The sequence below is a fragment of the Manacus vitellinus genome, unplaced genomic scaffold (assembly GCF_001715985.3).
Source record: "Manacus vitellinus isolate BGI_N305 unplaced genomic scaffold, ASM171598v3 scaffold_1_pilon, whole genome shotgun sequence".
NCBI lineage: Eukaryota > Metazoa > Chordata > Aves > Passeriformes > Pipridae > Manacus > Manacus vitellinus.
The window spans coordinates 7,978,407-7,990,950 of NW_021939396.1; the positions used below are offsets into that span (position 1 = coordinate 7,978,407).

The 12,544-nt window shown below is 42.2% G+C and overlaps 1 protein-coding gene across 1 annotated transcript in view; it reads left to right on the forward strand.

The window, feature by feature from the left end:
• The first annotated feature begins 131 nt into the window (after positions 1 to 131).
• The window catches only part of ADCY8 (adenylate cyclase 8), a 126,917-nt gene continuing 114,504 nt past the window's right edge, over positions 132 to 12,544 (forward strand). Inside the window, exon 1 of the mRNA XM_029959425.1 lies at positions 132 to 664. Within this exon, the coding sequence (XP_029815285.1) occupies positions 257 to 664 (408 nt within the window). The 5' untranslated portion in view covers positions 132 to 256. The remainder of the gene's footprint in view (positions 665 to 12,544) is intronic.

Consider the following 12,544-nt stretch of genomic DNA (forward strand, 5'->3'; position numbering starts at 1 on the left):
GGCCGGACGGAGTTTGGGCAGCGACCGCCACAACAACGGAGGCACCAAAGTCTTCCCGGAGCGCACGAGCAGTAGTGGGGACCTGGGCTTTCTGCCCCTGGACTGTGCCCCCAGCAACTCCGACTTCTTCCTCAACTGGGGCTATACATATCGCGGGGTGATCTTCCCCACTCTCCGCAACTCCTTCAAGTCCCGGGACTTGGAGCGCCTTTACCAGCGCTACTTCTTGGGCCAGCGGCGCAAATCTGAGGTGGTCATGAACATCCTGGACGTGCTGACCAAGCTGACCCTACTGTTCCTCCACTTGACGCTGGCCTCTGCTCCCATGGACCCTATTAAGGGCATTCTCTTGGGCTTCTTCACTGGCATCGAGGTGGTGATCTGTGCCTTAGTGGTGGTCAGGAAGGACACGACCTCGTACACCTACCTGCAGTACAGTGGTGTTGTCACCTGGGTGGCCATGGCCACACAGATCCTGGCGGCAGGCCTGGGCTGTGGCCTCCTTGGGGACGGCATTGGCTATGTGCTTTTCACGCTTTTTGCGACCTACAGTATGCTCCCGCTACCACTCACCTGGGCCATCCTGGCTGGGCTGGTCACCTCTGTCCTGCAGCTCGTCATGCAGCTGGTAATCCCCAGATTCGCCGTGACTTCCCTCAACCAGGTACTGTGGTGAGGAGAGGGTGGGAACTGTCCTCTTTCTCCATCACCCTGAGTAAGAAGAGGTGTAAGTGTCCCAAAAGATCCTCTCCCTTACAATCAGGTGCTCAGAAGTTCATTACCCAGGGGGGAGATCATAGGCAAAATGAAAGCTTTCTGTCTCCCTATCCTCTGCCACCCTTTTCTCATCGCAGTGTTTTACCTCAAGCTGGGAGTAGGGACAATTCCTAACCACTCTGTCCCCTCTCCTTGTACATTCACTACACTGCTGTCCCTTGAAATAACTTTTGAAGGCAGAAGCTCCTTGAGCAAGTGGGGAGGATGGGTCATTTATCATTCCCCTCCCTGACTTCCAGCAGTGGTTTGGGGCTTGAGATGACTCTGTCTTAGCCAAACTTTCACACTGTGCCCATTTTTCTTGCTCGTGCTTTTTAACTCTGAATCAGCTGGGGGAATTGGTATACTTATATGTGAAGGGCAGCTTGATCTGAGTTATGAGAAAACAGGAGCAAAGCTCCTTTGCAAGGAGAAATCAGTGAAACCTCAGTGAAACCAGGGCAAAGCTCCCCTGGGGATATTTGATGTGAGATCCTAGGCTGTCTTTGGAGGACACTGAGAAACCTTTTCTGCTGGTAGTCATGGGGCAAATGTTGTTGTGCTGCATCCTTACAAGTGAGATCTAGGACAGAGTACTGGTTACATGGTGGAGTGGTGTGTGGTGCAAACCGCTGAGAGGCACTGGGCAAGACAGGGTCTGCAGGGTTAAAACCAGGTCTAACCTGACTTAACACTCAGATGGCTTCTTCCACAGAAAGTGAGAATGCACCAAATTCCCAATATCCCTGCAAGGCAAGAAAACACTGGCTAACTAGGACAACTTAATCCTGGAGATTCTAGCTGCTCCCTTTCCCCCTCCCTTCCCAGACTGTCACAGCTCTGTGCTACCAATATTTCACAGCAGATTATCATCTCCATTTGGCTCTGGAGAGAAGGGGGTGGAGGTACTGGCAGATAATCCCCAAAGGAGGGAGAGTACAGAGGAATGTGTTGTTGGTGGTATATTGTTTACATGAGTGCTGGGATGTGCAGCTGGGAAGTGACTGATCTTGCACCGGGAAGTTTTGATGATTGTGGTTCTTAGGACACATCTACATTCCTTAGACCTTGGCAATCCCAAAACCCCTACACACCCTGCCCATTCCCTTACTCCATGCGCTTGTTAGCTGTGGGCTGCCTGACTCACTTCCCAGTGATTGGGCTCATCCTGTTTCAGGAGAAGCTGCCCTGGTGTGCTGTGCCTGGCCAAACTCTGTGGATGTAAGACAATTAGGCTGTGCAGAGTTGTTCCCAGCTCTTGGTAACATGCCGATGAATGAACTGCAGCCGCGCACCGTGTCCTACTCCCATGCACTGCTGGTGCTATTACTGATGGGTCAATAGCTGTGTGAGTTATGCTGATTTCTTAATTTACTTCCATGTCCTCTCTTGGAGCAATGAGTAATGCGCTGCTATCTCATTACCCACCAGTATCACAGCTGTTTAGCCGGTCCATGCACACGCGCACGCACACATGCATTTGCCACAGACATTTCCCAGGAGGGATACTAATATCTTCATTTTGCAGACAGTTGTGTGAATGAACTGTCTTTGAGCGGTGCACAACGAGAGATTGTCAGCCAGATGATTGCCTTCATGAACTACATATATAAATCCCTTAACAGGATCCGTGCAGCTTGTCACACGTCAGTGCTTATTTACACTGGCTCTCGCCTGCCCAGGGACCGCTTAACGTCGCCCGATTTTGCTCTGCTTCGGCCGTTTTGCCTCCAGTCCCTACGGGAGAGGCCGGATCCTCCCCCGCGCCGGGGCCGGCTCTCAGAGCCGGATGCCGCGGGGAGCGCGGTGGGATGCGCGGGTTGCGGAGCGCGGTGGGATGCGCGGGTTGCGGAGCGCGGCTCCACGGGCGCTGTCCCCCCGCGCGGTGCTGAAGCCGCCGCGCCGCGGCCCGGGGGCTCCCTCCAGCGGCCCCGGAGGGACGGACCCTGTCCGCGACCCCCAACCCGTCTCCCGCGACTCCCCATCCTCTTCGCGGGGTGGTCCAGGGCTCATCCCGGGGGCTCCGGGAAGCCGCAGCTGGTGCCCGGGGGGAGGCGCAGCCTTACTTTGTCACTTTTTGGTGTTGCACCATTTTTTTTTACTTTTTGCAGAGAATTGCCTAGCCCTTTCAGGTGTTAGTAAATGAATACTTTTACGGCTGATGAAGGGCATATAACTGTTACTTCTCAAGAGAACAGAGAAAATTTAAATGGCTGTGTCATCAAGTTTATGTAGGAAATTTTTTGGCCAATGCAGATTTCTTCACCCTGCAGGCAAAACACTCTCTTTTCTAACAGGGCTTATTTTCCCAGGTAAAATCCTGCATCTGTCCTTCAAAGAAGCCTTACAAGGCTAAATGAACTATTTGATCAGTAGCAATATATGTGAGCATCTTGCTGTGCCTCAGGATGCAGGCAGATGCTTACACTGGACCAAAACCAGAAATTTAAGTATGCAATGAAAGAAAAAACAGTAAGTAAAACTATGATCATGGTACATATAATGAGTTTTCCACTGATTTTTCTAAGATAAAGATTTCATACAGGGAAAATACTGAATTCAATTCTGGACAGAAAGAATTGTCTACCCTGGAGTCAGTTTAGTATTGTACCCAGTAGTATTCATGGGCAAAATGGTTCTGATTCTCTTCTCAGTCACATAGTTATAAGTCAACTATAAGTCTAAGATCTTAAAGTTGCAACAGTTTACACAGGAGGAAAATCAATTGCTTTGACCTGTTTTCCCTTAACCTCTTAATTAATATTAGTTTTCATTGATAAGTATGTTCACCAGGAGTTCAAACCATTAGTAATGCTGAACAGAAGCATGCAGTACTAGTGCCTGATTTTGCTGTTTCTTGTAGTTAACAAAGCATTCATTATCATGAATAAAAATAATGCTCACTGCTCACCTTTTTTTTTTCTTGCAGTAAAATTTAAGACATCACCTGATTTTTCTTTCCTTGCATCTCAAAATAAATTTGAACCAACATTCTACATAAAGATGAAGGAGAAAGACTGCCTTGAAATAAGATTTTGTTAAAGTAACCAAAACAAATGTAGACTCACTAGTTTCAATCCTGCCAAGTGCTGAGTGCTCCTGGGGAGATACAACCACCCTTAAACCCAGCTGATCCCAGCCTGAAATGCTGAGGAATGTGCTGTTGCTCAGGTGTGTGTGTGTGGAAACATGAAAAAGGAACTGATATCATGACTTAGGTAAAGGCAGCACTGGTGCTGACTTGGCTAAAGATTGTGTCAGGAAGCAAATGATAATGCAAGATCTTACTGGTAAACAAGTGCAGTGCTTGTTATGTGTGCCTTGTCAGACACCATCCGGGGGGTGGTGCTTGCCTCTGATATGACCCAAAATGAAAGTTTTATTTGTATTTCATTCATTCTTACTTTTTCCTTGGTAATAATTTATACAATCCAAAATTTCTAAGACTATACATGTGTTTCAGGCATATGGGGAAGAACAAACAACTCAGAGCTCCTTCCTGTTATGTAACTTGGGCAGATGATAATATAGATATGAATTTTGACAGACTTGAAATTATGTAAGCTACATACACACTCTGGATTTTAATCCTCTGCCTTTACAATCTTCGCTCACATGAGAAAATTCCACCAGAGTCAGCAAGCCTACTCCTGTGAGTAAATCATCTGCATAAGGGATATCTTGAAGGACTAAGTCCTAAATTACACATATTAAATAAAAATTTAAAAACACGTTTAGAAATAACCTTGAAGTGGGTAGTGTTATGACTGGATAAACTCATTCTTTTCTCTCTGTTTCCATCTGTCTTTCCAAGCCTAGGCAGTTCTGTGAATTAATATGGAGATTTTTTCTTGCTTATTTTTCCCCAACCCCTCTCTCAGTGTTATTAATAGAGGAAAGACAGAATTCATGAAGTCACAAGGAGCCCTACAGAGATAAATCTGTATAATATTACAATGGCAACTGACAGCTTTTGCATTCATATTCCAGCTACATGTTTTCAAATTCTGATCATAGATATCAGTATATGTGTATATACAAAACACACTCATCTCTTCAAAATTTCTGTCAAATGCTTGTGGAAAATCTATTAAATCTGTGAAATATAAGGACATTTCAAAGTTAGCTACTCATTGAAAATTAGAATCAAAACATTCCACCTTTATTCTCATGGTTACTTTTGTAGCATTATTTGTTATTAATTTTTCTGCCATAGTCTGTCGTGGCCAACCTGACTGTATGATTTTAGACTAGATTATGAACTCCTTTTATATCCTGTAATATCACCTGACCAGTATCAGTAGGTCACAGCATAATTACATTAGAATTGAATACACTTTTCTCTGAAGCCACTGCATCATTGTTGTGCTAAGTAGGACAAATGGACTAAGTATATTTACAATTTGATGTTTAATTGCATCCAAAATGGAGCAACTCAGGTAAAACCATGAATGAAACCTGCTTTTATCAGCTGGTTTCAGCCTACAACAGTTAGTGTGGTTCTTCTCAGTGCAAGTCACTTTGCTAGATTTGATGTGACATTTTTTTCTGCTGTCAGAACACTTCTGGGTTGCTTTTAAGGTTTTGTTTATTGCTTGTTTGTTGTTTCTCATGGCCTAGAAAGAGGCATACACTCCAAAACAGCAACATCTAATGCAAAATAATCACACACCAGAGCAGCATACTTAGAACTGACAATTAACAGCAGATCTTATTTGAATGATCCTTATGAGTCTGTACAGAAGACTGAAGGAGATAAACATCTCCAGTGCAGCCTCTTACTGCACTTCTCAACACTTTCAGTGATGTCATTGGAACAGGAAAGAGAAGAAGGAAAAATTAGAACTATTCAAGGGAGTCATCTCTTTCCAGAGGGCAGAGAAGGTGGCAGGTAGAAGGATTCCTCCTTACATTTTCCTTATTTCTGGAATATCTGACTATGCATGAGATAAACTAGAGTGTTTCATGTAAAAGGTGAAATTTAGTAAACAGAAAGGAATAATGTTTTTAAATCAATTTTTGGGGTGATGGAAACTCCAAACCTGGAAATCCTTACTCAGCTCCTGCCTGGCACTCCATCCCTGGAGGCCCCTGGTTAACATATCAACATGATGTGTTCTGGTCCAGACAAGTGCTCACTGCACTGGGTGGGGAACAGGCTGAAAGTGAAACCCAGCAGGCAGTGGCAAATGGCTCCTTTTCCAAGTGACAACCTATCAGAAGTGGGGCCCCCAAGGGATTGATATTGAGCCCAATGGTGCTTAATATCTTCACAAGTGATCTGGAATATGGGATCAAAGTTTGTCCATGGTCACCAACTGAGGAGGGAAGTCAACACTTTGGAAGGGAAAACCACTCTGTGGGAAGACCTGTGTTGGCTGGAAGAGTGGGCTAACAAGATCCTTATGAGTTTCAACAAGGACAAGTGTAAAATCTTTCATCTGGGAAAACATAATCCAGGATTGCTGCACAGGCTGGGAACTGCCTGGCTGGGGAGCAAATCTGTGGAAAGGGACCCAGAGGTCCTGCTAGACAAGCAGCTCTGTATGAGTGAGCAGTGTGCAGCTGGGGCAGAGAAAGCCAACAGGATGCTGGGCTACACTGACCAGGACATTCCCAGCAGAGACCAAGAAGTCATTATCCCAGTCTACTAAGCTCTTTCCAGGCCACATCTGGAATACTGTGTTCAGGTTTGGTCCCCAATAAAGATGTAAACTGGTTGGAGAGAGTCTGAAGAGGGGCCACAAAGATGACCAAAGGAGGGTGAAGCCTGACATGGGGAAAGGCTGAGAGAACTGGGCTTGTTCAGCCATGAGAAAAGAAGGCTTAGGATAGACATTCTCACCATGCTCCAGTGCTTAAAGGATGGCAACAAAGAAGATCAGAATGTCTTTTTAGGAGTTACATGAAAACAACAAGGGGTAATGAGTACAAGTAAATGCTGGGGAGATTCTGATTGGGCACTACATGAAAGATTTTTGCAATGAGAATAATCTCCCCAGGGAAGTGCTGGATTCACCCAGATTGGACACTTTTAAGATTCATCTGGACAGGGTGGTGGGCCATCTTGTTTAGACTGCTTTTGTCGAGAAAGTCTGGGCCAGCTGATGCTTGAGGTCCCTTCCAACCTGGTATTCTACAAGTCTATGAATATATGGTCACATTTCTCTAAATGTAATCTTCTTGCACTTAGCTGTGCTTCTGTTTCTGTACATCTCGTGAAGTGTCTCAATGACTCCATGTTAAAGTTACCAGGCAGCCTACCCAGAATCCAAACGCTGTTTTACTTGGAACACATTTTGCAGTTGTACTACGCACACAGCCCAGCGTCAGTCAGTAGAGATGGTTATTGTGCTCTTCCTCTGCGTAGCAAATGTGGTGGTGCAGATGTTCCTGAGATGTGGCAGACCAAGGTTTAAATCCTTTTTTTCCAATTGAAATTTGCCTCTTTTACCTCCCCAGAAAGTTTCCAAAGCAAACCTTCCCCGATTTCTAGCAAAACTGTTCTTCTGGGAATATAAAAGGTTAAGATTCAGCATGGGAAAGAAAAAATATAATAATCCTGACTCTGTAACCAAGTGATTATGGAATTCATGTCTGGAGGTGTCCTTGCTGAACATTTTATAATGTTACTCAATCATTCCCTCGAGCACATGTCCGAACCATCATACTGTACAGTCTGGTCCCCACTCTGACATGATGACTCTTGAACCCAAATATTTATGGGAAAACATCACTATGATTCTCTAAATCGTAGGGAAAAATGAGGTTTAAGACATAGTCCCTGTCTTTCATAGTTCCATTATACTTGTCTCTCATTCATCACACTGTTTATTTTATATTCAATCTGAGACATTAGAGTATTTTTGCATATTGTATAAGGATCTGTAAGAGCATAGTGGCATTCAACATAGGCTTCTGGTTTACATTCTAGTAGTCATGTGTCTGGACATGAGGTACACAAGGACCTTGCTTCATGGCTTCTGAGCCTATTTTTGTTCATCTTGTCCTTTCTTCCGAGACAAACTGTTTCACTTGCTTTGTTCTTGGTGCAGTGCAGCTTGTACCTATCTCCAGTGCAGAAAGGACTGGAGAGTTTCAATCTGGCCCAAGGAAGGAGGTGAATGCAAATCACTGGTTTAGTGCTGCAGTGAATCTTGAGCATTTTGTTACAGCCTTACTCATTCAAACCAGGGATAAAAGAGACCTGTCTGGTCAAAAGAGATCAAGCATAAAAAGTCCTGAGTACTTGGCACTTCTTGGAACTAAAGATTTTACTAAGGGGTATTATTAAGGCCTGCCTTACTCACAGACTCCCAACAGCTTGATTTAGGGACCTGGTTCAAAACCCAGAGAGTGTAATATAGAGAATCCCATAGATTTGAGGATTTTTAGGTGAACCGAGAAGACGACTTCTCGGGACTCTCTTTAGGGAAAGTATTGTTCTGAATCCACATTTCTTCTGAAAGAGAACACAAAAGTGGACATTCAGCTCCTCCAGGAGTCTTTTGGAATGAGCTCTGTCATGTTTATCTCTCTAAACACCCAGATCTGCTGACAGAGATACCAGTGTGGTGCTGCCTAATCTAGAACAAAAACCATCAGGAATTGTGCGCAGGCGAACTGCAAAAGCCAGGCAGCCATTGGCTGATAGAGTAATATCTCATCGTGCGAGTTGTATTTATTAGCAACTATTTTAAGAAGTGCTGCTATTTCATTTGCCAGCTTCTGCTGCAAGGCTTCACACAGTTAGCCCTAGAGGAGAGAGGAAGGCTGCTGAGTTCATTAATTAACCGTTGCTGCAGCCTGAGAAGCAGCTGAAGCATATCAGTGTAACGACCCCAACAAATAATTGTACTTTTCCCAAACAGGCTACTGTTGGTGTTATGATTTTATATGATGTATTTATTTTTAGTCTAGAAAACAGAATGTATAAATGAAATACTATTTGAGTGATTTTATTTAATTCTTTTACATCAATTTTATTTTTCAATTTTGATTTCATCACCACTTTACAGTTTTGTATTTTCCTGTATCTTTAACTTCCTTTGTCTTAACAGTACATTCCCTTAAAAATAAAATGCAGAAATCCTTTACTGAAATCGATGGAAGCATTCAACAGTGTCAGCATCTTAATTAGGAAAATCAGTTTATTTCTTTGGAAGGATCCGATCTCCAGGCACTTTATTATTTCTCCTTTGTTCAAACTCACCTGCTTCATTTACCTCAGAGCTACTCAGGAATGCAGCTAAATATTCTGTGCTCCTTGTTTTGGGTTTAGTACAGTAGAAGACTCATCCATCAATCCATAACTATCAACAAAATGCAAAGAAGAAATAGTAATAGCAGCAAGGAAAAAATGAATAAGCACAGAAGATCTAAATTATATTACACTGTATACCAGGTGGTTTATAATTCTGGAACAAGGTAAAGAAATTACTTACATCTCAAGGCAGTTATTCAAATAACTGTACAAGATCTAGATATTCACATTCTTTTAGCTTATGACTCTGTCGTACGTGAAAGTTACTCTAACACTTATTAGTATTAATAATCTTCATAAGCATACTAGATAGAGTTATAATTGACACAGAAATCATCCCACATGTGCTCAGTATGAGTCTAATTTAATGTGCAGATATGCATGTTCACTTAGTGGAGGGAATGATACTCACCACAGATTTCAGTTAGGGATTGGGAATCAGTACCATGTCCATTCCATCACTAAATTTATCATTGGTTTGTGCTGACCCACACGTATCATTTTACCTTTCTGAGCTTCATTTAATTAGAAAATTTGCCTTTTTCAATTGCTGCAATATGTGGCTAATATTGCTTTGAGATTTTTCTTGTAAAATATGTCAGACATCTTCTATGATGCATCAAAAGAGGAATAGGGCATTGGCTTCTGTCAGCCATATAGATTTTTGTTAAAAATGAATACATTAAATGCAGTGGAAATGCGTGCACATAACTTAATTCTTTCTTAAAAGGCCCAGTTTGACATAATTCTTTTTAGACTTGGCAGGTATGTCCTACAAGGAGCAGTTAAGGACTCTGGTTTTGTCTAGTTTGGAGAAGAGGAGGCTGAGGGGTAACCTCACTGCTCTCTACAGCTTTCTGAGGAGGGGAAGAGGAAAGGGAGATGCTGAGCTCTTCTCCCTCGTATCCAGTGATAGCACTTGTTGGAGTGGTTCAAAGCTGCATTGGGGGACGCTCAAAATGGACATTAGGAAGCATTTCTTTACTGAAAAGGGTGTTCAAACACTAGAGCAGGCTTCCTAGAGAACTGGTCAGCACTCCAAGACTGTCGGTGTTTAAGAGGCATTTGAACAATGTCCTTAATAACAGGCTTTAACTTTTGATGGCCCCTGAAGTGGTTTGGCAGTTGGACAAGATGGCTGTTGTAGGTCCCATTCAAGTCAAATTATTCTATTCTATTCTATTCTATTCTATTCTATTCTATTCTATTCTATTCTATTCTATTCTATTCTATTCTATTCTATTCTATTCTGCTTCAGTCTGATCGTCAGTGACTCTATCTGTGCTGAGAAGATGTTAAAGTAGATGCCACATATGTGGAAAAGGACTTGTGGATGCTGGTTGACAGCCACCTAAACATGAGCCAGTGCGTGCCCAGGTGGCCAAAAAGGCCAATGATATCCCGGGTGTATCAGCTATAGTGTGACCAGCGAGACCAGAGGGCAGTGACTGTCCCCATGTACTCAGCACTGGTGAGGCTGCACCTTGAATCCTGCATTTAGTTTTGGGCCCCTCATGACAAGAAAGACATTGAGGGGCTGGAGCAGCTCCAGAGAAGGGCAACAGAGCTGAGGAAAGGTCTGAAGCACAAGTGTCATGAGGAGCAGCTGAGGGAACTGGGGGTGTTTAGCCTGGAGAAAAGGTGGCTCAGGGGAGACATTGCTCTCTACAACTCCCTGAAAGGAGGTTGTAGCCAGGTGGGGTTCACTCTCTTCTCTCAGGTAACAAGAGAAAGGACAAGAGGAAATGACCTTAAGTTTCCCCAGGGGAGGTTTAGATTGGGTATTAGGTAAAATTTCTTCATCAAAAGGACTGAAGCAGTGGAACAGGCTTTCCAGTGAAGTGGTTGAGTCACCATCTGTGGAGGGATTTAAAAGACGTAGATGTGTCACTTAGTGACTGATTTAGTGGTGGACTTGGCTGTGCTTGGTTGGACTTGATGATCTTAGAGATGTTTTCCAATCTAAGCTATTCTATTATTCTATATAGTAACTAATTCTTGAAGCATTAAGTGAGAGTATACCCCAAAATGTTTGGAGAGATTTATAGCAGATTCCTCCAAGGTCTGAACGTCCTTGAGAGTAGCCAGTGAAAATTCCTCTTTGAGACTTAGGCAGATCTTGAGTCATATGAATGTTGCCCAAGGACATTACTGTAAAAATTTGTTGACATTTCCAAAATGTAACCAAATGCCACTCTGACTGATGCTGTGACAGTTTCCATGTTCTCCCCAATCCTGAGAGTAATAGCAGCTTGTTGACAATAATAGGAAGAGAAGAATTTATTATATGTATTTCATTTGTGCTAATGTAATTGCTTTTGTCTGCTGTGTTCCATTAGTCACCTGAGAGGCTGTAAGAAATTACAGAAGTATACATGAAGTGTTCTCATTTTCTATGTGATAGTACAGGATGATAGGGAGTCCAATAATCTTCTTGTAATCTTAATAGCTCTTCATGCTTAGAAATCACTTTTCCAATGACTTACCACTTTTTTTCCTGCAAAAATTTACTTGTGTCTAGTTATTCTTAAGGCTTAGTTATGTACATTTTCTGATGACAGCCACTCTTCTTTGCTATTACCACATAGCAAAATATCTAGCATAAGTATTCAGTTCCAATCCCATCAACGATCAAAACAATAAAATCCAAAAGCTTTAAGGATAGAAGTCTCAGAGGTAATGTTACTTTGGAGAGGGAGTATAAAAAAATGCATCTCTTAATATTATGCCAATTATTTCAAAATCAAGAAAAACTCTCATATGCCTAAAGATGGGTATAAGTTTAAGTTGTTTGATGACCTGGGACTTATAAACTTAGTACAAAGATTGCTAAGGTGGCTGTTCCTTTCCTCTTCAAGCAGTTAGCAGAACTTTTGATGGCCAGTTTTCTACCAGAACCTGCTACCTTCCTTATTAAGTTTACAAATGGTCTATCCAAGGCATTTATTAAAGAACCCTTCTGATTACGTATAAGAAGGAAGACTATTTGAGGTCACTTGTGATTTTCTTCTGCAACACAAAGCTTCTGTAATTTAACCTTGACCTAGTTGATTTTTTTAAAATATGAAAACAACAAATGTAGGTAACAAAATCAAATAATATCCCATATTTAAATTTCTAAAGTTTCAAACCAATTAACAGATTTACATATATTTGTATTATATTGATACAAACACTCTGCAAAAGCAATGCTGTGAAATTTCATGCTTTATTCCTTTTTTTGTAACTTGCTTTCAGATTCAGTAATTACATTTGCAAGTCAAAATAATATTTACTATGTTCCTAAAGTTTGTGTATATCTAAAGAGGGTTTAGAGGTGTAATTAAAAAATGGAAAATACACACACCATTAAGAGATGTTTTTTCTAATTACTATCATTAAAAACTTAAAGTATAATCTGGAAATCAAACTGTCATATACTGGCTAACAGCAATATGGATTCAGTCATTGCAGATTTTAAGAGAACTTTGAAAGGTGTTTAGTCAAAGTTTAGTGTCCTTTATCATATAATGGCAATTCAAGGAG